This window comes from Pantherophis guttatus, chromosome 1 (genome assembly GCF_059756535.1).
Source record: "Pantherophis guttatus breed Tessera chromosome 1, ASM5975653v1, whole genome shotgun sequence".
NCBI lineage: Eukaryota > Metazoa > Chordata > Lepidosauria > Squamata > Colubridae > Pantherophis > Pantherophis guttatus.
In genome coordinates, this window is record NC_142063.1 from 259,936,585 (window position 1) to 259,962,489 (window position 25,905).

Consider the following 25,905-nt stretch of genomic DNA (forward strand, 5'->3'; position numbering starts at 1 on the left):
AACATTGCATGAATCTCCAAGATGGTACAATGTAAATATACTGGTTCGCAAGGAGTTTTTTAGATTAGCGATCCTACTTTGCATAAAACAGTATGAATATGCTTGAAGTAAAATTGGGCTTGCTCTTTGATCAAAATGTGCCAAAGCTAAACACCTTAGCCCTGGAAGGGAAATGACACAAGTACTGTAAGCTAAGGCAGGTAGGGTATACCTGCAGGAGACCACAGTGCTCTCCTGGCTTTGGGCTTGCCACTTTCTCTTAGCCTACCACATCTCACTGCTGTTATGAAAATAGAAGGAGGGAGCATTATAAATGTCAACTTGAATTTTACAAATAAAGATGGCATGTATATCAAATAATTAAATTAATACTATATTACTATGTGGATGCTTCAATTCACCCAAACTGTTATTCTGTCAGATAATTTGAATGGATGCAGGCAATCAGAAGACAGTGCAAAGAAAATGACCGGGCCATCTGGGAAGTAAAGAGATGCATAAATGCAGATAGAAAAGTAATGGATAACATGCATGTTATGTATTCACTTTTGGAGGGAAAATTTAGCGGGAAAACCCTCAATGTTGATTGGCCAGCACCCTGGCCAAGAAACTATATAAAGGGAGCTGTCAACTGGGTTCGTTGCTGGATTTGTCACTGTGAAATAAAGAGCTGTTGTTCACACAGACCTGTCTCCTGTCTCCTCACTCGCCCAACTTAACAATGCAATTGATAAAGATTAATGAATATTTGTTAAAAGACAAAGTAGGGGTGTAAAATAACATATTTTTGCCCACACTTTGCATGGAAGTGAAGGTAGTTAATGTCTGGAGAAACATACAAATTAGCTCAATGGGATGGAATGAGTGGTGAATGGATGTGTTTGAATACAAAAGTGGTGACTAGTACAAAAGAATTGTGCTGAGTTGACTAAATCTTCTGGAAATAATGATTGAGGCTCAAGTCTCACACTTGATCCTCAACCTCAAAATAAATGAAGGAAGAGTGAATGGGTCAAGAGGAAGCTGAAGATCCCAGTCATTGCTGGAGCTGGATAGGATCAAGATGAGAATTTTAAATAACAAAGGGCAATGTACAGGAATATTAGAAGAGGACCATTTGCCAAGGCAGAAATGCAAATTTTCCTTTTATTTTTGTTTTTCATAACTTTAATTTCTTTGGCTTACTATCTTAATCCTTTCTGCACTTTATATAATATTGCTTCCCCCAAAATGAAATAGAATAGGTATTTCTGTAGGTTAACTCAGCTTTCCAGCCTTCCAAGATCAGTAAAATGACGGCCCAGATTATTGATGGGGGGGACATATACTGACTCTGTAATCCTCTTAGAGTGCTGTAAATAACTGTGAAGTGATATACAAATCTAAGTGCTATTGCTATTGCTATCTCTGTAAGAGTTAAACAAGACAAGAACTGAGTTTTCTCACTAGGTTCAAATGATCATCGGTCTATTTTAAATTTCCTTCATCATACAATAATATGATTTTCAATAAATTGAAAAGAATACAAACAGACTTTTGACCCAAAAGTGCTTTTTAAAGAGGCAACTGAACTTTCTGTTCCCTATCATCCAGTCAGAGCTGAAGAAGCTTCTTGAATGAGAAGCAAAACATCTTTAAAGAAAGTCCAGAAATTCCAGTTGCCTCCTTTGGGACAACCATGACCTGGATGACTGAGGATTTCCATAGACAACAGACTTTTGAGCATTTTTTTTCACTATAAATCAATAATCTGAAAGAAAGTACAGAATCACTTTCTCAAAGTCTTATGAACCTTCTCTAAACAAATGTTGTAAGCTGCCCTGAGTCATTATTGCACGCTGGCTATAATTGAAGATATAAAAAATGAATAATTAAATGCCTATTACCAAGGCTGCTGTTAATCTATGCTGGAAAGGGTGGAGATGCCAAATTATAACACAGAAATAGTTCAACAACATAATATTTTTGCGCAAAATAAATTGTAAGTATCAGAAATTAAGAGGATTTTTTTCTAGCTGAAGACAATTATTTTTATAGTCAGTGGTGGATCCAGATTTATTTATATATAGAACAGAAGCACTGACATCAACAAAAATTAAGAATAACTTTAGTTAATTAAATTCAATGATTATACTACACATGATTAAGTCTGAATATTCATTTTCAATATCATTATTATTAAATTTATTTCTCTGCCAACTCCCAGAGACTCTGGACAGTTTACCATATACTTTAAATGCAGGTGCCATTTCTACAACTACACAAATAGTTACATAACTACATGCAACTTCATACACTTGGCAGCTATGAGTCTTGCAATACATAAAAAGTCAGTAACTGAAGGACCTAAGGTGATAGCATATTTTAAAACAGGAGGAACAATGAGAACTATATGTTTTTATCCATGTAATTTACCTTTAAACGTGGGGCAGATAGTTTCTTCCTGCTTAAATTTTAGCTGGAAAAGGTATATTAAATTACTTTTTAATTAGTAATTTGGGAAGATTATTTGGGAGAATTATTTTTTCCCACTGCACTACTGTATAGTATGCCTTCATATGGCCATATCTATTCCATTTCCTTTCTTTCAAATGAGACCAGGAATATGATATAAGATGACCGCATACTGGCATTCCACACCATACTGGAATTTCAGGGAGCAAAATATATCCATTCCTGCATTTGATTGTGTAAAAACATTTCTCTGTGGCCAAAAATAAACTAAAAGTGACTGAAATAAGGATATTTGTCACTATAGCCAATTTCTTCATGCATCAGATTACATTTAAGTACCATAAAAGGTAAAGATAAAGTTTCCTCTCGCACGTATGTGCTAGTCGTTCCCGACTCTAGGGGGCGGTGCTCATCTCCGTTTCAAAGCCAAAGAGCCAGCACTGTCCGAAGACGTCTCCGTGGTCATGTGGCCAGCATGACTGTTACCATGGAACACTGTTACCTTCCCACCAAAGGTGGTCCCTATTTTTCTACTTGCATTTTTTATATGCTTTCGAACTGCTAGGTTGGCAGAAGCTAGGACAAGTAACGGGAGCTCACCCTATTAGGCGGCACTAGGGATTTGAACCGCTGAACTGCCAACCTTTCAATCGAGAAGCTCAGTGTCTTAGCCACTGCGCCACCGTGTCCCTTCTTTAAGGACCATACTATTGTATAATACTACTAATTTTAAGAAACACAGCATTATCATTTGAAATTAATCCGTTCCCCAAGTAAGACATGGCAGAAAATAAAACCATACCTGTTATGCCTGCCTTGCAAGTCCACAGTCCTACACCCATTAATTAATGCTATAATTAGTCATCTGGTTTGCCAACAGCAGCCAAAAATGTCACACACTTTTTATACCATCTAATTAATTTAATATTCACTGACCAAATATAAAATAAAGGAATGACTTTTAATAGTACCTTTGGTTTCAAGCTCAAAATATTTAGATTTTCTTCTCTGAAAACTTTATATATTAGTTATTGGAAATGCAAAATTGATGCACAGACGACAGTACATAGATTAAGCAGTACACAGATTTCAGTTCTACAGTATATCCCTGTGTGCAAGGGGATACTACGATTGGTATAAAATGTCAAATACCTGTTAGAGTGACTTTTAAAAGGAATTGCTTTTAAAACAAAATGTTTTAAATAAATAATAAATCATATACCGCAAGGGGGTTTAAATGCATTTTTGTATGTAACAAACAGGCTTATAAAACTGCAATTGGCTTTGCGACAAGATTAAATTATTGTGATTACTATAATAGGCACAGAGTTTAATCAATGACTGTAATAGGGAACTTGCGCACATTAAAACAGACCCAAGCTTCAGAATAGTATTTTTTCCAGGATTGCAGAAGAGGAAATATGTTAATTGCTTTTTATTTTTCTTATCTCCCAGTTGGTATTATTTGCTTTAAAAAAAAATCAAAGAGTTCTTTCAAAGTCATGCCAGATCTGAACATAAATCACAGATTATTGGCCAAATCTAAGGCAGATTTCTTGCAGCTATATCTGGTCATTGCTAACTGTTCTTTCAATGTAGCTACTCTTTTGAAGATTATTAGATAATAACATTAGATAATTATTAGATAATAACAGGATACATTTTTATTACAAGGAAACTTGTCTATATCATACACACACACAAAATCGAGTTTTAGACAAAAATTATTTATGTGAAAATTCATGCTTATTCAGATAGATTTGGCTTTAACACAGCAAAGATTTGTGCATTTAAGGTTGTAAAGGGTTCATGTTTTCATGAATCCTTCTGCATTTTTTTTTTTACTTCTTATAAAGTATGTCATTAATACTGCAAAGGCTAAACTTCTGAAACAAATTCTTGGTTTTTATTATTCTCTGTTAAATTAGGGGCTATGACACTGAGCTTGTCTATTAGAAGTTTCAGCGGTTTGAATCCCTAGCACTGCATAACGGAGTGAGCTCCCATTACTTGTCACAGCTTCTGCCAACCTAGCAGTTCAAAAGCACATAAAAAATGCAAGTAGAAAAATAGGGACCACTTTGGTGGGAAGGTAACAGCACTTCATGCGCCTTTGGCATTTAGTCATGCTGGCCACATGTCCATGGAAACGTTGTCGAACAGTGCTGGCTCTTCGGCTTAGAAAGGGAGATGAGCACCACCCCTAGAGCTGGAAACGACCAGCAGGCATGTGCATGGGAACCTTTACCTTTACTGTTAAATTACAAAATTATGGATGCGACTTAGTAATTCCAGTGTACCTTTGTTTCTAGTATTGCAATAGTCTTGCGATAAAGTATTGAATGAAATTTGAATTTTTTCATGTAATTTTGTGATAAAGAGAAGGGAGAAAAAAAAATTGATCCAAGCTATAGATTTTGAGGGGTAGAACCTAGACGTTTAACTATTTAAGAATAAAACAGCTGAAACTGTCCTGCAAATCAAATTAGGCTGTTTTCGCTTTCTTATCTAGGGACTAAAAAACTTCAATGGTTCAGGCATCCTCTTAACAAGAAAGGCAATGTTTCTTCAGAAAACTGAGCAAGACTGTGGAAAAGCATAGGTACCAAAGAAAAGGAAAGCTGCTAGAACAATCCTGCAGTATTATATATACCATAGAAGTGACTACAATATTGAATAAATGTTTTATAAACAAATTCTTTCAAGACAGGAAGTGTTGTGAAGGATGGAAGATTCTTCCATTCATATGGTTCTTTTTTTAATACACAGGAAAGCCCTTTCACAGTATTTTTCTTTGTTGCAGCAGGAGGTGAATGAGCCAAATGAGATGTTCCCCCACGGAAACAGCTGACCCCAAACAAAACAAAAACAGTCACAAGTTGCATTGCACAGTATTTCCTTCCTAACATTGGAGAGCTGTGGAGAAGACATGAACTGCAATCACCCAACTGTATGAATCACAAGAATAAATGGGAAAGGAATTAGCAATTTCTACAAGAAACTCTTCCACATTATCTATAACATTTTTATAAAACTGTGCATTGAGGGAATCAAAAAGTAAAACCATTAACTTTGACCAAAACCATACAGTCTTTCTACAAGTCCAGAAGAAGCACATTGTCTTACCTAGCATGCAGCAAATTGCTAGGTTTCCAAGCTTCAAATACAAGGAAAAACATTTCATTTTGATTTTATTTTTGTTTATTGCTATAATTTCTATGCTGCTTTAGTTAAACAGTGGCTTGCAAAGCTTTCAGGAAAGAGAGATTTTTTAAAAAAAATATTTAAATTCTCAGTTCATGTGGTATTTTTTTGTAGATTTCATTCCTTACTGAAAGGGAATTAAAACTCATTATTCATTATTCTTAAGAAAAAATGCAAACAATCTTCTCTTTTAAGTCCTCTGAATAAACAGATAGAATGTTAAATGCTAGCATATATATAAGTGTCCTGATTATAAATTTTTCTAACCATGACTGCTATGTCCTATGTGGTGTGAACTGGATTTCAGCAATGTCGACAATTTCAATTTCCATTTCTCAACCATGAAAAAGATCCCCAAGATCAAATAATATATATATGTGGATGTATTCATTTTTATTTCTAAAGGCATTTCTAAGATATTTTACCTGAAATAAGGTAAATACATATACTTCCTTCACTGATGGTACACGCTGTAAATTAAATTTTGCAAAATTTTGCTCCAGGTTTACGATTCAAAATGACTTTGTATAGCATAGCAGTTTGAAGCTATTAGATATATATGGAGATATAAAGGCATGCAGAAAAAAATAATAAAAAGCTTGCAAATTTCAAAAGTTGAAAAAAAATTGGAAAAGATGAAAAAATTCAAATGTGATGTTTTGTTTGGCATTATGGATGCAATAAAACAGGGTGCTCTTATATTGCTATCCTTTATATTTATATTCCAAAGATATTTTATTATGACTATGTTGTGCTTGAGATTCAAAGATTAAAAGATGCTTCAAAGTATGTAATAGTAAGTATGTAGCACCTATTTGAAACTCCATAATGCAAAGTGCTTTTTCCTGGATCTTTTTATTCAGAGTAACAGAGCAATATAATTCCTGTATGCAATATGACTCTTAAATGAGAAGACAGGAGGCAGTTCTGTTACAAGTGCCACGGAGGGAGGGAGGGAGGGAGGGAGGGAGGGAGGGAGGGAGGAAGGAAGGAAGGAAGGAAGGAAGGAAGGAAGGAAGGAAGGAAAGAAGGAAGGAAGGAAGGAAGGAAGGAAGGAAGGAAGGAAGGAAGGAAGGAATGTTCAGTGCCTGAAAACAGGCCTGTTGCTGTTTTTTTCCTTTTAGAGGTTGGTAGATTTGCCTTGATCTAATTTCAAAGGACAGAAGCAGCATTAAGGGACACCAAATTGAAAATTTCCAAATATATTAAAGTAAATTCAGTTAGTAGACAAAATTATTATGTGACTAGTGTATATTTTTGCATATAAAAATTATGACAAACTTTATATTTGTATGAGCAAAATTACGCATATTGCATTGAATGTTCTTAAAACAGCAAAGAGAACTCAGATCACTAAGGATAACATTAAAAGAAATACTGCATACATTTCAAATATTCCCAACATTGCCTCTGAAAAAACTGGGAAAAAATCTCAGTGGTTTCATAATTCCCGAAAATATTATATTTCCAAATATCCTTTGTGGTCCAGGACTTATACTAAAGGTCAGTTTAATGTAGTTGTTAAGGTATCAGGCTAGGAACTGGGAGATAGTGAGTTCCAGTCCATCTTAGGCACAAAGCAAACTGGATGACTTGCAGTGGTCATTTTCGTTCAGCCCTAGGAAGAAGGGAATGGCAAACCACTTCTGAAAAATATTGCCAAGAAAACTGCAGGGATTTGTCCAGGCACTCTCTGATACAATGAATGGAAGGGGGAAAACAGGACTTACACTTCAACCATTAAAGAAAAAAAAAACACAAAACCCCTAGCAAGCCCAATTTGACAATAAGGAAGAATTTTACAGAAATTATTTTTGCTAAGTAATCAAGAGGGCAAACAAAGCAAAATTAAATAAATTAGCACAATGTAAATTCTTTTTTCTTCTTTGAATTATATGCACAAATTATTTACTCATTTTAAACTATGTGCATGAATTAATACTTCATCTTAATATGCTAAGGTGGTTGCTTATTTTTTCTTGTATATTATCATGAAACTTAAAATGCAACAATCAGCACAAACTCAGCTAAAGACATTGATTACCCAATGCAGGATTATTTGAATTACCGTAGGGGTGAAATCACTTACCTTCCTACCAGTTTGGAAATGTATACACCGCGCACGCACACTCACTCCGCTTGCGTGTGTGCATGTCATATGTGCGTGTGGACCCTCTGCGCATGCACAAACATTTCTGTGCATGCGCAGAGGGTAAAAAACAGGTTACTTTCTGGTTAAAACCAGAAAGAATGACGACCGGGTGGGTGGGCGGAGCCTCGCGCTGCCATCACTACCGGTTCTCCGAACCATCAGCCACCATCGCTACCGGTTTGGCTGAACCGGTCCAAACCGGTAGCATTTCACCCCTGAATTACCAGTATGTTCCTGAAAACTGTAGAATGCTATAAGAATTTGATGATGTTCCATGAGAGATCAAGGGCAAAACCTGAACCAAAAGTTCATGCAGTCTTCCACTACTAAAATTATGCTTCTTGATCAGAGGTTCAAGGGAAATATTTTTAATTAATTGGTTCTGTGGCCTAATTTTTTTTACAAACACTATTTACAATCCAATCTAAATAGAGCGTAGTGTTAAAGAATAAGCTTTAGATATTGAAAATTATAAGAAAATAATTATGTTATAAAAATCAAATCTATAGAACCATCTATTGTGAACAGAATTTTAAAAGGGTTTTATTTTTAAGAAAAAAAATATGAATTGAAACAAAAAGGTTAGTGTAAGCAAACAAGAACCCCAATTACTCTCCTAAGGCTAATGTGCCAAATGAAAGCTGAAAACTGATACCCATCAGAAATGCTGACAAACAAGCTTCTCTACTCTGCTGAATTGTCTGTACATCACACATTATAAGCCTTGTTTTGTGCAGAGTGGGACAAACTGCAAAACTGAAAAAGAGGAGAGGTCGGAAAAATATTTCACTGCAGAGAGCCAGCAGGAAATTCCAAACACTCCATGCAAGAATTAACAAAGTTTCTGGGAAAAGGATGTATGTAGTTTACAGAGGGAAAATCATAACATGCTTCTGAACCTTCAACGAGAGGGCCTGGGATAGGGAAAAGAAAGTAGGAAGGAAGCATGCCTCCTCTGGCTTTGCTTTCATTCATTTAAACAGTCAAAGGTAGATTCCCAATGCCTAAAGTTGAATTTCAGTATTATTTGTATAATATTTACATGAAAGTCTTTTAATTCAGAATGAACAGATCATGTGACAGCAATTTTTTTAGCCTTGGATCTCTGAATAAACTGTACACATACTATAAATAAAAACAAGTTACTTTATTAGAACAGATTGTAAGTAAAAATTAAATTGGACAGCGGGGGTGAATAAAAGGGAACATATTGTGCAAAAAGTAAAGCCCTTCCATGTTTAGACAGATGGAATATAATAAAATGGAAAGTGTTAAAGCAATGCTTTCATAAGCATAAAGTGAAATTAAATATCTTGTATTCACTAGAGCTTACTCTCAGGAATTGGGTTATTAGTACTCCAGTGAAAGGTGAAGTCAAATCACTTTTGTGCATTGTTGATTCAGTATTCTCCCCAGAAAGATAACCTTAAGGATTAGACGCCTTTGTCTAACTTTAAAATACTTTGAGGTTGATCAAAGATACCAGACTAGCATTATCTTATCCATGGGAAAATGAAGGAAAAGTATACTGTCACATAACTCAGCAAAAGTTATAGAATTCCCTTCTAAGAAAAAAAAAACCTTTCACATTTTTCAGGCAAGGACATTTTAAAGAAAGATGTATTTCATTCTTTACCGAATATTCTTATCCCACTTTGAACAGTTGTCGAAGTGGATTCCAATTTTCAAAGGATAAAATAAACAGCAGATTATTATGTAAAAGGTAACTAACCAATGACATCCCGTCCTGATGAAATCAGTAAGAGCAAATTAGCTTTAAAGGCTCAGGAGACCAGACTTCTGCTACTCTCCAAAAAACAGGCACCAGATGCTAGGCTAATTTGCCAACAGCAGATATAGCTGCTACCACAAAGGATGCCAACCCCTATCTTATCATTCAAAAAGGTTTCCCCAAAAGTGTCAATTTTTTATCTCAATATATGCTCATAAATAAACAATAAAGAATAATATCTGTAGCTCAGGGTTGAAATGAGGGCTCCTCGGTACTCTCTGAGCTTGGTTGTTTTCTTGCAAACGTAGTAGCACTGATGATGTTACCTAGTTTAGGTAATGAAACGTTTGTAAGAAAACAACCACGCTCATAGAGTACCAAGGACCCCTCATGAACACTTCCCTTAGACCAGTGTTTCTCAACCTTGGTAGCTTGAAGATGGGTGGACTTCAATTCCCAGAATCCCCCAGCCAGCGCTGCTGGCTGGAGGATTCTGGGAGTTGAAGTCCACCCATCTTCAAGCTTCCAAGGTTGAGAAACACTGCCCTAGACCTTACTAGGAATTCACATATTCTGCAGCAGCATTTAAAGGCTATTATACAACTTTCCTTAGTAGGAGACACCTCTGTAATAGTTTGGTACACCCTAATCACTGTATTACCAAACCATGGGTGTTGGCTTTATGTCTTTGTGGAACAACATGACTCTGATAACATCTACAGTATAGCAAGAGTGTCCTTTTTTTTCCAAATTAAATGAAGTTAATAAAAGCTTTTTCATCCTGAAGGTAGAATCTGTGCATCCAATACTAAAGTGAAATCCATAAAAAAAAACCAGTTTGGATATAGAAACAATGTTGTTCAGAAGAAAAAAGATTGAATTAAAACTTGCTTTTGAAAGTTTACCAAGTTTCAACACCTCTTCAATGAGGGTTTGATCATTCAGGTGTCATATCAGTGTGATTCAAACTCATTCTCCGTTTGAATTACTTTTATTGGTCATTGGGGCTTCTATAAACTTCTATGCATTTTTTTCCCAAAAAAAAAAAAGTGTAATATACAAACTTCAGTTAATCAAGGGACTCATGGAAGAGACCATTCCCAGAGTTTAGTATTATCAAAATAGCTTTCACTTGAACAAATTTGATCAGACAATCCCATGTTTCCATTGCCATAAGAGAAGTTAATTAATGACATTGTAAAGAAGTCTTTCAGAGTGTATCAGAAATATATTTTTTTTCCAACTTAAGCTCCCTTCCATTTTTTCCCTGTTTACTGTCCTGTTTATAAAAACATGCACAAAGAAACCCAGATGTGGAAGATTTTCTCTTATCTTCAGAAAACTTTTTTTTTACAGTTTTGGGACCTAATCCCAAGCCTGCTTCACACCCTCTTGGAATCTCAGGCATGCGATCCAGAAGGAAATAATCCCAACTGATGGACGCACATCTGTATTTCAGCACACAGCCACGCCAAATACATGCCTGGCGCACTGTCACCGAGGGTTCCTAAGTGGGCCAAATGGTTTACCCAAGCCCTACCTAGAGAAGGAAGAAATCTTTTGTTTTGCTTTTGTTTTGGAGCAATTGGACTCTTTCAGGATCCCTGTTTGGGGAGAGGCAAAGCAGCATTTCAAACAATGTGACCCAACCCGTGGAGCCTGTAACTATTTGCAATAACCGCTAAACCCTTTCAGGCAAAATCCGCTCAGAACCATCAGCCTCTGAGTCCCCAGAACTAGCTCCGACTTGGACGGGAAGAGGAGACGGCCCCGTTTTCACTCGCGAGTGGGGTGTGTGTGTGTGTGTCTTCCGTGGGTCCCACGGAGAAGCAGAGGGACCCATGCAAACTTCCAACACTTCCACCGACCCAAATAATCTCCCTTATTCTCTCCCGCACGGCACACACACACACACACACACACACACACACAGTAGCAGAGAGTGGCCCTGCAGCCCTGCAGCCCACAACAAGTCCATCGAGCTCGCCCGCCAAATTGCAGCCACAGAGACTTACGGACTTTGACTTTACGATGGTCCAGGCAACCGGCGAGAGCCCTGAGGGACTCCAACCGGCAGCGGAGCCGGACGCTCCGGCGCCCTAAGCTGTCGGCTTCGCTCTGGATCCCGCCGAAGATGTCGCTGGCCCAGCGGGAAAGGTCCGAGAGCTGCCAGAGGAGGGAGACCAGCGAGCGGGAGCAGACTTCTTCCAAAGAGTCGAAGAGGAGCCCCGCGCCGCTCCGCCTGGCGTGCCCTTCTTTGTCCCTCGGAAGGGCGGCAGCGCCCTCTTCCAAGCGGCAGAGCTGGAGGGGAGCCACGGTCCTCAGAGGGAAAGGCATCGTTCGGGCTTCCGCTTCGCCGGACGGAAAGCAACAGGCATCCAACCCAAAGGCGCTGCCGGCTCACCCCCTGCGCCCCCCGAAAGAAGGCCGAGCTTTTCCAACCGAGTTTTGTATTGTTTTTTGTTTTTCCTTTCTCCTTCTCGCGCTGTCGTTATTAAAAAGGCCGGAGCGCAGAGCTGGCGTGGCCGTAAGCCCCGTTAGCCCAGGGCCCGCAGGGGAATCGCCACAGGTACATTGCGCCGAAGCGAGCGTTGTTGGGAAGAGTTGGCTCGTCCGCCCGCCCAGCCTCCGCTTAGCCCCGAAAGGCGCTGCAAAGAGCGGAGCGTGCCGGGGAGCAGGAATCCAGCAGAGCTTTTGAGCCGCCGCTGCCGGGCAGCTCCGAACGGAAAAACCGGAGTGGGAGACAGAGAGAGAGCCGATGTTGGTGGAAGTCAGCGAGGAAGCGGGCTGGAAGAAAAGGGATCTGCTCGGCCGACTCTCCCACCCCCCCCCGAAGGCGCTGGGTTCACCTGGGATCCCTCTCTTCTTGCTTTCCCGAAGCAGCCGCTCTTCCACCCTGGGAAACCGACGAGGCGGGGAAAGGGGAGCGCAAGACGATCCGTCTCAGCAGAAACCTGGCGCGAGAGCTTTCTTTAAGCAACCCAATAACAACAAATCCAGGCCGCCGCCTACCTGTGGCTCTCCCAGCCCGAGTTACTCCTTGCCCCCCAGCCAGCCGAAAGGTGGAGCGCCTTTCTCTCTCTCTCTCCTCCCCGCCTTCCCTTTAACTCTTTCTGCCGCTGGAGGTCAGCGAACCTCAGCCTTGGCTCAGTCCTCGGCTCTCCCGAGGAATCTTTTAAGGATTCTTTCTCTCAAAATGAACTTTCTCCTCTGGCACTCTTAGCTGCCATCTTTTCGGTCATTTTAAGGGCCCAGGAAAAGCCTCGGCCTTGTCCTTTAGGGCTCAAACGCTGGTCCTTTTTTCACAGAAGAGATCTTAGGCCAAGGGTAGGAGAGAAAGAGTACAGGTAGTCCTCGATTTGCGACCACAAATTGTTAAATGAAACATTTGTTAAGTGAGTTTTGCCCTGTTTTACGACCTTCCTTGCCACAGTTGTTAAGCGAGTCATTGCAGTTGAGAAGTTAGTAACATCGTTGTTAAGTGAATCTGTCTTCTCCAAGGTTGCAAAAGGTGATCACATGACCTTGGGACACAATAAGGGTCGTAAGTATGAATTGGTTGCCAAGCATCTGAATTTTGATCACATGATCATAGGGATGCTACAAAGGTTGTAAGTTTGAAAAAAATGGTCATAACTCACTTTTTTCGGTGCCGTCATAACTTTGAACGGTCACTAAATGAACTGTAAGTCGAGGACTACCTGTATAAATGTGGAACTGGACTTTTCTTGGACCTTTTGGTAAAATGGACTGAACCCCTAATGGCATGGCTGTGGCAGTTTTAAGGGTGGATTCCCTGATCTTTTTTCTTGCAACATGCATTTACTTATTGTTTTTATAGCCCACTTTTCAATCAGGAATGGAAGGCAGAGCATCCAGGACTCCCTCGTATTATGCTTTGCAAAACAACCCTGTGAGGTAGTTTGAGTTTAGAGAAAATGTCCAAGACCACCTGATGAACTTCCATAGTTGACTGCAGTCATGCATAGTGGCTCTTTCATTTATCTGCATTTCTAGTCAAGAGAAAAGGCTTTTTTCCATAGCACTAGAACCCCAGGAGGCAAATTGTCTATTTTGTGTCCAGGAGAGACAATATTGATATCTGTTTTGATCTCCTATTCAGGTGACATTCTAGTATCTGTCATGTATGTCACATCATGCTCATTTGGACTGATGGCCATACATGGCAAACTATATAGGCAGAACTTCTTACATTATTCATTGATAAGTTTTCCCCATAAATCTTGAAGTTTGGGGAGTATCTCTAAGGAGTTAGATGTATACTAACTCATCCAGAGTTACCTTGTGGTAAGATAAGTGGCCAATAAATTTTATAAATAAATAAATACTAACCATATTAGTATTTGCCTGAAAATAAGACCCTGTCTTATTTTTTTTTTTAACCCTGAAATAAGCTCTTGGCCTTATTGCCATGCGTTCAAAAGCCCGATTGGGCTTATTATCAGGGGATGTCTTATTTTGGGGGAAACAGGGTATTATTTCTTAGCTTGCTGAAAATAGGGGCATTTTAAGTAACACCTCTTTGAATCTTGAGACCATCTAGCAGATACACTTGGAAGGAAAACAAGTATCTACATAGCAGACATAGCAACAGCAATAGCAATAGCACTTAAACTTATATACTGTCCCATAGGGCTTTATAGCATTCTCTGGAAAGTTTACAAAGTCAGCATATTGCCTCCCAAAATCTAGGTCCTCATTTTACTGACTTCAAAAGGATGGAAGGTTGAATCAACCTTGAGCCAGTCAGGACTGAACTCCTGGATGTGGGCAGAGTTACCCTGCAATACTGCATTCTAACCATTGCACCACCCGAGAAATGGAACTATGGTTCTTAAAAAATTAGTTTGCTCATATCTTCTGGAGGTAAAAACACATTCATAAAAATACTTGAATCTCTTGTGTTGCCTAGAATTATGTTGGCTCACTCCTCAATTAATCATGCTTAATATTTTCTATTCCTATTTTTCCTATTACTATATTAGTACTTATTAAATTACAAGGATTTTCTGCATTCTGGCTATGTTTCTCAATGTCATGAAATACAGTTATAAGCAACAGGCACACACAAAAGAAAAAGACATTGGTATACTTTAGCTGTAATCACTAAAAACCTCTGTTACTACTTTAGGTATTTCTGCAAACATGTGTATGCATGTCTACCTTCCATACTTCAGGCAGGCTACAGAGAAGATATCAGAATCTCTGCCCAATCTTGAGTTTAGAAATTCAAAACCAGGTGTTTTTTACTTAGAACATCTGACCATGAAGAAGGAATCTTTATAAAGGACATTCAGTTCAAGCTTAGTGCTACACTTAATAACCAGTGAATACACATGGAAAAAAATACACCTGTCATTTTATCCAACCATATGTAAGTTTCAATTATATATGTCAGGTAATCATGTTCTTCCTGGATAATGGCTCAGATGGTCATTATAGTTGAATTAGATGCTCCGGCATACACCAGCATTACATTAGGGCCTAGGGGTCATAGATAATTAGTAGAGCAGAGCTAGGGAACTCAAAGGCCTTGCACAGCCTCAGACATCATGCCTACACTGCTGGAAATTTAGGGTAGCAGCATCAAACTGCCACCAATTCCCAGTACAAAGGTACCAAAGTTTTGCAACAGTACAATTGAAAAGATTCCCTCTCTCTTCTGATCTTCTAGAACACGCACTGATTTTTTAAAAAACAATTTTTACAGTAAAGTGCTTTACAGCCCTCTCTAAGTGGTTTACAGAGTCAGAATATTGCCCCCAACAATTTGGGTCCTCATTTTACCCACCTCGGAAGGATGGAAGGCCGACTCAACCTTGAGCATGGTGAGATTTGAACTGCCAAATTGCAGGCAGCTGACAGTCAGCAGAAGTAGCCTGCAGTACTGCACTCTAACCGCTGCGCCACCGTGGCTCTTTTTTAAAAAAGTGGATAAAATTGGCAGCTTGCTGCTTCCCATTGATGTCTTATGACTATGTGGCTGGCAAATTATCACTGAACTGTTATAGTGTCGTCCAAATTACTTCAGAAGGCTCGAAAAATGCTTATTCTGAGCCCCAAGAGCAGGGGTGTCAAACTTGATTTCATTGAGGACCACATCAGAGTTGTGTTTGACCTTGGGAGGCTGGGGTGGGCGTGGCCAGGGTGGACATGGCCAGCTCGACGTCACCCATGTTGGGGGTGCCTGTGATGGCCCGAGTGCTCTGCCAGTGAAAATGGGCTCCCAAGCTCCGTTTTCAGCTGCGACAGCCTCCTGCAGCCCTCCCCTAGCAAAAACGGAGCTCCATTTTCATTGGCAGAGGCACTGCAGGCCAGTCCTTTGCTGTTTCCAGGGTGGCCCCGTGGGCCAGATCTAAGCACCCTGCAGGAGTGACGTTGAGCTGGCCACACCCACCCTGGCCATGCCCACCCCAGCCTCCCAAGATCAAACACAACCCTGATGCAGCCCTCAATGAAATCGAGTTTGACACCCCTGGTCTAATGCATTCTACATGGGTTGTCCTTGAAGAACATTCAACAGGTACAGCTAGAATGCATCAGCTCAGATATGCCCTGATATATTTGGATGACCCCATTCCACCGCTCGCTTGTGAAGCTCCATTGGCTGCTATTGGGACTCTGAGTGTGATTCAAAGTGCTGGTTATTGCCTCAAAGATCTTACTTGGCTCCAGTCTTGGTTATTTCAGAGGCTACCTTGTCTGCCGTTTACCTCCTTGTCCAAATAGGAATTGTAGGGCCAATCTCCAGGCTTCCTCCCTTTGCAATTGTCATCAGAGGTAGACTTCAGAAGCAAGCTTTTTCCATCAACGTCTCCATTCTCTGGAACTCCTTCATAAGGCTCAGTAGGTTTTATCACTCCTGTGCTTCAAAAAACTAGGGGGGAAAACCCCTTTCCTTTTGCCACAGGATAAAGCTTTATAAATAGAGGCAGTGCCTGCAGTATCTTTGGTATATTTATATGGATTTTGTTTTTGTACCTGTTTGGCATTTCTATTCTTTAAATAAATAAATATTACTCTCCTAAAAACTCTGGGAATGGATAGCATACCACTATAGTAAACAATCAAATAAATACATGGCATCCGTTATTCTCCTATAATCTAGTGCTGGGTTCTTCCTCAATGTATAAATTATAGCACCAAAATCTTCAAATAGCAGATTTAAAACCAGAGGGAGAGATACAGATAGCTGATTTAAAGTGACTAAAAATAAACTAATTTAATAAGAAAGAAATAGATTAATGAGAAAGTATATTCATAGCAAATTAAGTGGAAAAATGAACACACTGTTCTTATATCCTCCTGGCATTTAGTCATCACTAATTTATTGTTAATTGTTGTGAAATACATTTTGTAGCCATATGTCTTGGTGAAGCTAGTCCTAGTCATGGGGTGTCACGACAACGACAGCCAATTCTTGCTGTCTTTGAGAACAGGCTAGCAATTTGCCTGATATTTTCAGTGATTCCAACCCAAATTCCAAAAGCAGAAGGAGGGAAGAGGGAGAAGGAAGGAGGAGGGAAGAGGAGGAGGAGAGGGAGAAAGGAGGATCAGGGGAGGTGGGAGAAAAAGGAAAAGCAGGGGAGGGGTAGGAGCAGAATTACCTATTTTATTCATTAAACATGAAACTCAGTCAACTGAACATTTAAAAATATGTCACAAATACGAGTGACTGGTGCTAATGGTTGATATGGGTTGCTGCCAGCGTCCTAAATGTTCCGAGTAGTGCAGTTTTTTGCAGTTCCACTGGTGTTATTGCAGGAAGCTGCAATTTGTTGATGTATCTTATAAAATTCTTGGACATGGTACCAAATGCCCTGATGACAATGGGTATCACTGTTACGTGTTTCATCCATAGCCGTGTCATTTCGATGGCCAGGTCGTGATATTTTGTGATTTTTTCCAGTTCTTTTTCTTCGACTCTGGTGTCTCCTGGTACAGCGATATCAATAAACTGTACGCTTCGGCCCTCGACAACCGTGATATCTGGCGCGTTATGTTCCAATGACGATCTGTCTGTATTTGAAAGTCCCACAAAATTTTCACCTTTTCATTTTCGATAACTTTTTCCACTTTATGCTCCCGTGATTTTTTGGATAAAGGTAAGTCATATTTTTTACATAACCAGTGGATTAACTTAGCAGCTTGGTCATGTCTAGCTTTGTAATCAGTTTGTGCAATTTTGCTGCATTCACATATTAAATGTGAAACAGTTTTGACTTTCTCATTGCAAAGTCGGCAGTTTGGATTGTCAGTGGATTTTTTTGTCTTCACTTTCATGGCATTAGTTTGTAGTGCTTGTTATTGAGCAGCCAGTATTAAATCTTCCATTTCTTTCTTGATGGTTCCCAACTTAAGCCCTGCCCATGTAAAGTTGTCATCACATTTTACTTCAATGTTTTTCAATGTTTATTTTCAATGTTGATTATTATTATTATTATTATTCAGAATTAAAAACTCAGCAAATGATTCCAATTGCAGATTGTACAAAGAGGCAGAACAAACAGTAGATCATGTATATCACTCGTGCAAGAAGATTTCACAAACTGATTATAAACAACAACATAAGACAGTCACCAAAATGATTCACTGGAACATCTATTTGGACTGGACAAATGTGCCACCCTCACCATCAACAGAGGAAAACAATGAATGAATCCAGATGCCCTTCAGAAATAACATCAAGAGTCTGGTTAAAGACAAACACTACAAACACTCGGGCATCCTTCAAGCTGATGATTTTAAGCACACTGAAGTCAAGAAGGAGGTTAGAAGTGAATACATCATAAAAGTGAAGAAGATCTTAAAATCCAAACAGAGTTGAGGAAATACCATCAAGGCAATTAACACCTGGTCAATTCCAGTCATACACAGTTGGAATATTGAAATGGATTCAAGTAGAATTAAAAGCCCTGGATTAGAAGATGAAAAAAACAATAACAATGAATCATGCCCTTCACCCACAAAGCAATGTTGATAGACTCAACTTGCCAAGGAAAATAAGTGGGTGTGGAATGTTGCAAGTACATCAGACAGTTAAAAAAAAAAGCATTCAAAGAATATCTGAAGCACAGTGAAGAAGATGAACCTACTATAGGATGATGACTTACTGAGTACTGAAAAGACAAAACTAGTTTACAAGAAAAACCAAAGGAAGAACAGAAAAGAGAAGTGGCAAGACAAAGTATTACAAGGCTAGTACATAAAGTACCATATTTTTCGGAGTATAAGATGCACCGGAACATAAGACGCACCTTAGTTTTTGGGGAGGAAAAAATCTGCCTACCAGGTATTCATCTGGCTAGCATCCTTAGTCTGGTCAGCTTCAGCACATTTGTTTTCTGGTTTTGAGCACTGCACGTGCTTTTTATCCCCTAGTTGGGGATAAAAAGCAGCTTCTAAAGCACAGTTGATCATCAGAGAGAGAAGCAATGAGAAAAGCAGGTGACTGTCACTTGCTAGCGCCTCGTTAGGGCTGAAAAAAAGCTTCTAAAGCACAGCTGATCGTTGGAGGGAGCAGCAATGAGAAAAGCAGGCAACCATCACTTGCTAGCGCCTTGTTAGGACTGAAAAAAAGCTTTGAAAAGTATTCAGAGTATAAGTTGCACCAAAATTTTCAGCCTCTTTTAGGGGGTGTAAGTGCATCTTATACTCCAAAAAATACGGTAATAGCAGGCATATAACAACGAGACCTGGTAATGGCTAAGAGCAGGAAAATTGAAGAAAGAGACAGAGGGACTAATTTGGATTGTACAAGATTGATCCTTAAGAACAAATACATACAAAGCCAGAATTGAGAAGAAGTCCTGCAAATATCAATTCTGTGAAGAAGCTGAAGAAACAGTGGATCACCTCGGCTGGAAGAAGTTTGCACAGACTGCCTATAAACAACGGCATAACAAAGTAGCAACAAAGGTGCATTGGAAGATCTGCAAGAAGTATCATTTGTCCGCAAGCAGGAAATGGTGTGACCATCAAATAGAGGAAGTAATAAAAAATAAAGAAGCTAAATTTCTCCAGGGCTTTAGAATTCAAATAGATAGGTACCCAACACGTAACACTCCAGACTTAACAATTGTCAATGAGAAAGAAAGAAAAAAGTCTGGATAGTGGACATGACAGTATCTGGAGACAGCAGAAAAGAAAAGAAGGAACCGGAGAAGACAACAAAATACAAAGACAACTGTGAAGAACTGTGGCAAAATAAAGCAAAGGTAGTGCCAATTGTAATAGGTGCTTTGAGTGCAATCTCCAAACATCTGTAGCACCACTTTAACACTATTGGCATTGACCAAATCCACCATCAGTCAACGGCAAAAGGCAGTTTTACTCGGAACAGTTTATTTTCTACCATGATATATTTAACATCGGCCTATCCCAGGTCCTTGGAAAGGACTTGATAGGTGAACAAAAATGCCAAATTCATCTAAACTTCTAGCTGACTGTGCGATGAACCATATTAATTCAGGCCAAACCACCGATGTAAAAGTGGTTCCGTGCCCTCAAATTGCAGCTATTGCCTTTCCCTTCCTCCCTTCCTCAGTTGCTGTTTTACCTGCTCTACACCAATACAGGTTGCCAAGGTAGGTTTCATACCTAAGACATCCTTTCTCTATGCGTGACACTTCATCCACTTTTCTGAGTGGGATTGGGTTGCTCTGGTGTGTGCATGCCCAAAAGGATAGAGACAGATTTTATCCAGGCGGGCACAAGGAGGAGCATTTTCATGCTCCCACATATGGGACAGACAAAAAACTATCACCAAACTGCTTTGGGGAAGATAATGGTGTAACATCACTGGTCACTATAGTATTACCTTTCTGTGAAGGAAGCCTAAAATTCAGGCTATGAAAAAGAGCAATTGACGTGTTAGTACCACTTTATAATGCTTTGGTGAGACCACACTTGGAATACTGCATCCAGTTTTGGTCGCCATAATATAAAAAAGATGTTGACATTCTAGAAAGAGTGCAGAGAAGTGCAACAAAGATGATTAGAGGACTGGAGGCTAAAATATGAAGAGCAGTTGCAGGAACTGGGTATGTTTAGTTTAGTGAAAAGAAGGACAAGGGGTGACATGATAGCTGTGTTCCAATATCTAAGTAGCTGCCACAAAGAGGAAGGGGTCAACTTATTTTCCAAAGCACCTGAAGGCAAGACAAAAAGCAATGGATGGAAACTAATCAAGGAGAGAAGTAAGTTAGAACTAAGGAGAAATTTCCTGACAGTTAGAACAATTAATCAGCAGAATGACTTGCCTCCAGAAGTGGATGCTCTGCCACTTGAGGTTTTAAAAAGAGGATGGACAACCACTTGTCTGCAATGGTATAGGATTTCCTATCTGGGCAGGGGGTTGGACTAGAAGACTTCCAAGGTCCCTTTCAACTATGTTATTCTGTTAACCTACAACACATTGCTGACCCATATTCAATTTTCTATTAACTACTATTGTATAAACTTTTTGCAAGAGCATATTTCCTATCATCTGTTCTTGCCCTAGCAGTGGCCAACCACTATGCCACTATCGCTATGCCACATTTTGGGGATGTGGGGGGGAAGGGTTGCTTTCAGTTTGCCATATTATAATGTCCCAACTTATGTACTTCAAGCACCTATTTTATAACTTTCTTTGCTGTAGGAATGCAGACTCCCTGCATGCGTGTTTTATCATACTGGCTCAGTAACCTAAGGGCCTGGAACAGTATGCCCCTATTCCCTGGATTCTACACTAGGATGTCTTCTTCAGTCTTTGGTCTATCCTGTTCAAAAACAAGAGATGAAATTGGATGGAAGCAGTGGTGGAATTCAAATTTTTTTACTACCAGTTCTGTGGGCGTGGCTTGGTGGGCGTGGTGTGGCTTGGTGGGCATGGCAGAGGAAGGATACTGCAAAATCTCTATTCCCACCCCATTCTGGGGCCAGCCAGAGGTGGTATTTGCCGGTTCTCCGAACTGCTCAAAATTTCCGCTACCAGTTCTCCAGAACCTGTCAGAACCTGCTGAATAGCACCCCTGGATGGAAGGTTGTTTAAGGAAAAAGTTCTGGATTCCTTGAGGGGTCCTGAAACATTGCATGCTGGTCTCCATTGGGGTTGAGAGGGAGTGAGCATTAGAACCCTTGATAAATTTGCTCCCTTCAATGAATCACAGGAAAAGAATTGGTTACATAGCAAACCCATTTACAGTATTTTTTTTCCCATTCATGTCACAGTTCTGTCTCTGTAAATGTGGCAGTACCACAAACACAATAACACAGATTCATAGCAGCATTTGGCAGCACACCAAGAATACAACAGTAACCAGTGCATTGATAAAACATAATCTAAAATGGAAGAGGGGAGGCAGGAGCAGCGACCACAAAAGACTGCAGTGAAGGAAACAAACAACAATACTTTTTAGCTTACTGTTACATTAGTCTCAATTACTGCCCTGCTGGCTGCCTATGGTTTTCTACAGGGTTTCCCTCCACAAATGGGAGGAATCCCCTCACCAGCTGTTCTTTGACGGTGCGTGAGTATCTGGGACATACATATGTTTTCTTCCAACTATTCACAAACATAGTGATTTGCAATTGTCTAGGGACATCTGTATACATATAAAATTATTGTCAAGCTAGGAGTAGATGTATAGAATGGATAACCACAGTCCATCTTCCATAATAGGAAATGAAAAGTCATACAAGCAAAACATGATACCAGGGATTACATTTCCCTTTATAGTATCAAGGAAAAAATTATTTATTTATTTATTTATTTATTAGACTTCTATACCACCCTTCTCCCGAAGGACTCAGGGCGGCGTACAGCCATATTAAAACACATAGATTACAAAATTTAAAACTAATTAAAATCAAATATATAAAATTTGGCTCAAAAATTAAAACATACATACACCCCTCATAAAATTCATATTAGGCCAATCTGGCTTGCTGGAACAGAAGGGTTTTCAGGGTGCGGCAAAAGGTACGCAGGTTGGGGCTAAGACGAAGCTCTAGGGGGAGCTCATTCCAGAGGGCTGGTGCCCCCGCAGAGAAGGCTCTCCCCCTCGGTGTCGCCAGTCGACATTGTCTAGCCGATGGCAATATAGTATAGTATAAAGTGTATAAAGTTTATAGACTTTGGATAAAATGATTAGAGGAGGTTGTACACATGTTGATGTGACTGTACAAGGCATTGTTGTGCAAATTCCCCTTCAGCCATTAACATGCCTGCATCCACCTTTAGCTTTATGACTCCCTCATTTCCTGTAACGCAACTATTACTTCAATACGACAATTCCTAAGATCCACCGTTGCAACAATAACTTTACAAACTAGAGTGGAGGACGGGACTATAATAGTGTGGGGACTGGTCATTTGCCATGAGGTTGTGCATCAATCTCACCTGGGAAGGTCCCTAGTGGGAACAACCTCAGAGGTCATTAGTGGGTTTCACTTACCTTCGCTACCAGTTTGAAACTGTGAGCGTATGTGTGTGCGCACGTTCGCTTTGCTCACTCGTGGCACTTCTGCACATGTGCAAAACCTTCTGCGCGTGCGCAGAGCGTCTGTGATGCCATCCGGGTGGGTGGGCGGAGCCTCACGCCACCACCACCGGTTCGCCCTGGCGAACTGGTAGAAACTCACCACTGGTTGAGGTGTGCAGTCAAGTATGAATGTCAAGCAGTCTGCAGAGAGTTCACATCTCTGGCAGATCATGAATGGTTTGGTGAAGTGGGATATCTGCCCCGTATAAGAGTCCAATGCCTTTTGTTTTTCAGAACTCTTATTTGTTGCTGGAAATTCCATGGTGATCGATGGAGGTGTCTTTTCACCATTAATTACCTTCAGAGATAGCATATACTAAATATATATACCAGTGGCTTAGGTAACTATTTTTCTCAATCCACAGGAGGCATAATGCAACCACATGTGCAGGAATGTGGTGGAGAGAGGCTTTGAATGGCTGAAGATAGAATGGTATTCAATGTAAAGTTGCCTACAGTATTGTGGAAGAAAAATGTGGTACCGGTATCTGTGCATGTGCATCACTTTTGGTCTTGTTGGTTCTGCAACCCAACAAGACAGACACAGACTTCAGAGGATAATTAGAACTGCAGAAAAAACCATTGCTACCAACCTGCCTTCCATTGAGGATCTGTATACTGCACGAGTCAAAAAGAGGGCTGTGCAAATATTTACAGACCCCTCATATCCTGGACAGAAACTGTTTCAACTCCTAACCTCAAAACGACACTATAGAGCACTGTACATCAAGACAACTAGACACAAGAACAGTTTTTCCCCGAACGCCATCACTCTGCTAAACAAATAATTCCCTCAACACTGTCAAACTATTTACTAAGTCTGCACTACTATTAATCTTCTCATCGTTCCCACCACCCATCTCCTTCCACTTATGACTGTATGACTCTAACTTTGTTGCTTGTATCCTTACGATTTATATAGATATTGTTTCCTGATTGCTTATTTGTACCCTATGACTATTATTAAGTGTTGTACCTTATGATTCTTGATGAATGTATCTTTTCTTTTATGTACACTGAGAGCATATGCACCAAAACAAATTCCTTGTGTGTCCAATCACACTTGGCCAATAAAAACATATTCTATTCTATTATGTTTCTGCACATCTTCAAAAGTAGGGATCATGTTGTGCCACCCTTAGACACAATTTGTATTTCCTGTGATAGATTCCAAGAGAAAGCGTATTTCCCTTATGAGTAGTAGTGTCATAAGATCAAAACTGTGAAAGATACTTTTACAGATTTAATTTGGCCATTCATGTATGTATGCAGTTTTGCATATTGAAGTCCCTTGAAAGAGGCATTCCACTTACGGAATGTCAGTGTCACTGTTCTCCTTGCTCCTGCTGTGTATCGGAGAGGTGAAACTTTTCAATAAAATGTAAAAACAGATTGAAAAAGCCTATTTACCTCATCTCTACATACAATAAGTACTGCTCCTTTTTTCAGCAGTTATTCAAAGCAGTACAGTTGCTAGAAACCTCCCCCCACCTCACTACTGTACTCTCCAGTGACTCACTCCAGGTTCCAGTAACTGTGCCTGCACAGGGAAAAGTTGAACTGCACTTCCACTTAAAGCAATTTAAATAAATGTTTACTTACAGAAACAATGTATGCTATTCAAGAATTACCTTTGTATTTATTTCAGTTCAAGTTGCAATGGTGCCACCTTTGTGGAATATGCGTAGTATTGATTGTTGTAGAATTTCCCACTTTGAAATACAATGTAGCTAATGAATTTTACAACAGTTTAATATGCATTCTCTCTTACCTACCCCTCATTCTATTACTGGGCTAAGCTTTTTATGGAAACCTTTACATGCAAGAAGCAGCAATGGATAAGAACGATAAGTTTAAAATAGGATGATTGCAGTATTAAAAAAAAAAGATCAAGCTGATTTTGGCTCTTAGTTGAATGAACACTACCCTGTTTCCCCCAAATAAGACATCCCGTGATAATAAGCCCAATTGAGCTTTTGAGTGCATGGCAATAAGGCCAAATGCTTATTTCAGGGTTCAAAAAAATATAACAGGGTCTTATTTTCAGGTAAACACAGTATATTGAAATAGCTGCTTGGATCTTGATCTGCCATTATTCCAAGTACAAAGTCTCTGCTCAGAATTCTGTTGATTTTCCCAGAAAACTGCAATCACCATCAAAATTACACATTGGCCTTTCAGTCTGTAACAGAATAAACATGGAATGGCAAGTCAGTGATTCACTGTCTTGACAGTATAGATGGGTGAAACTAGCCACATCTGTTCATATTTATGTCACCCTTTTTCCTAAAAACAGTGACTGGTTTTTGCTAAATGTATATACCCCAGATTACCAACAACTCTGGGAAATTTACAAGTCAAAATTATGCAAGAAAAAGATTCTTGTATACCAGTACCTCATCCACTGCATTATTGCAGAAATACTTTTGAAAGTACTGCTATCAAGGTGAATCCGTGTTAAAAAAATTTGATGGAGGGGCAGAGATGGAAAAAAGTGGAATAAGGGGGATGTTTGGGATTGCACTCATTGCCCCAGTTGGAACAGAGAGCAATGCCTGCCCTTCCTGGTGCAAGCAAGCTCACGGCAATGTTCTTCCCTGACCTGGTTCCTGCTAGCTTAAAATTCCTATCTAGGCAGCATCTATTGTAGCTGGGAGATAATGGAGCTATGAAGTAATGCATCCTACTTAACTAAAGCGATAGGATCATGGCCACTGTAGAGCTTTGGGTTCCAGTCAAACCATTCTCTCTGGGTAAAAGGAACAAATACAAGAAGACCAGTGCCCAACACACGAATGGAGAGGGGGGCGTGGATG

The 25,905-nt window shown here is 39.7% G+C and overlaps 1 protein-coding gene across 3 annotated transcripts in view; it reads right to left on the minus strand.

Moving 5' to 3' along the window:
• The window catches only part of NHSL1 (NHS like 1), a 146,826-nt gene extending 132,812 nt beyond the window's left edge, over nucleotides 1–14,014 (minus strand). For all 3 annotated transcript variants that reach the window (XM_034418901.2, XM_034418899.3, XM_087882830.1), the window contains exon 1: nucleotides 11,558–14,014. In XM_034418901.2, coding sequence (XP_034274792.2) covers nucleotides 11,558–11,879 — 322 coding nt within the window. In that variant the 5' untranslated portion in view covers nucleotides 11,880–14,014. The remainder of the gene's footprint in view (nucleotides 1–11,557) is intronic.
• Nucleotides 14,015–25,905: the final 11,891 nt, after the last annotated feature.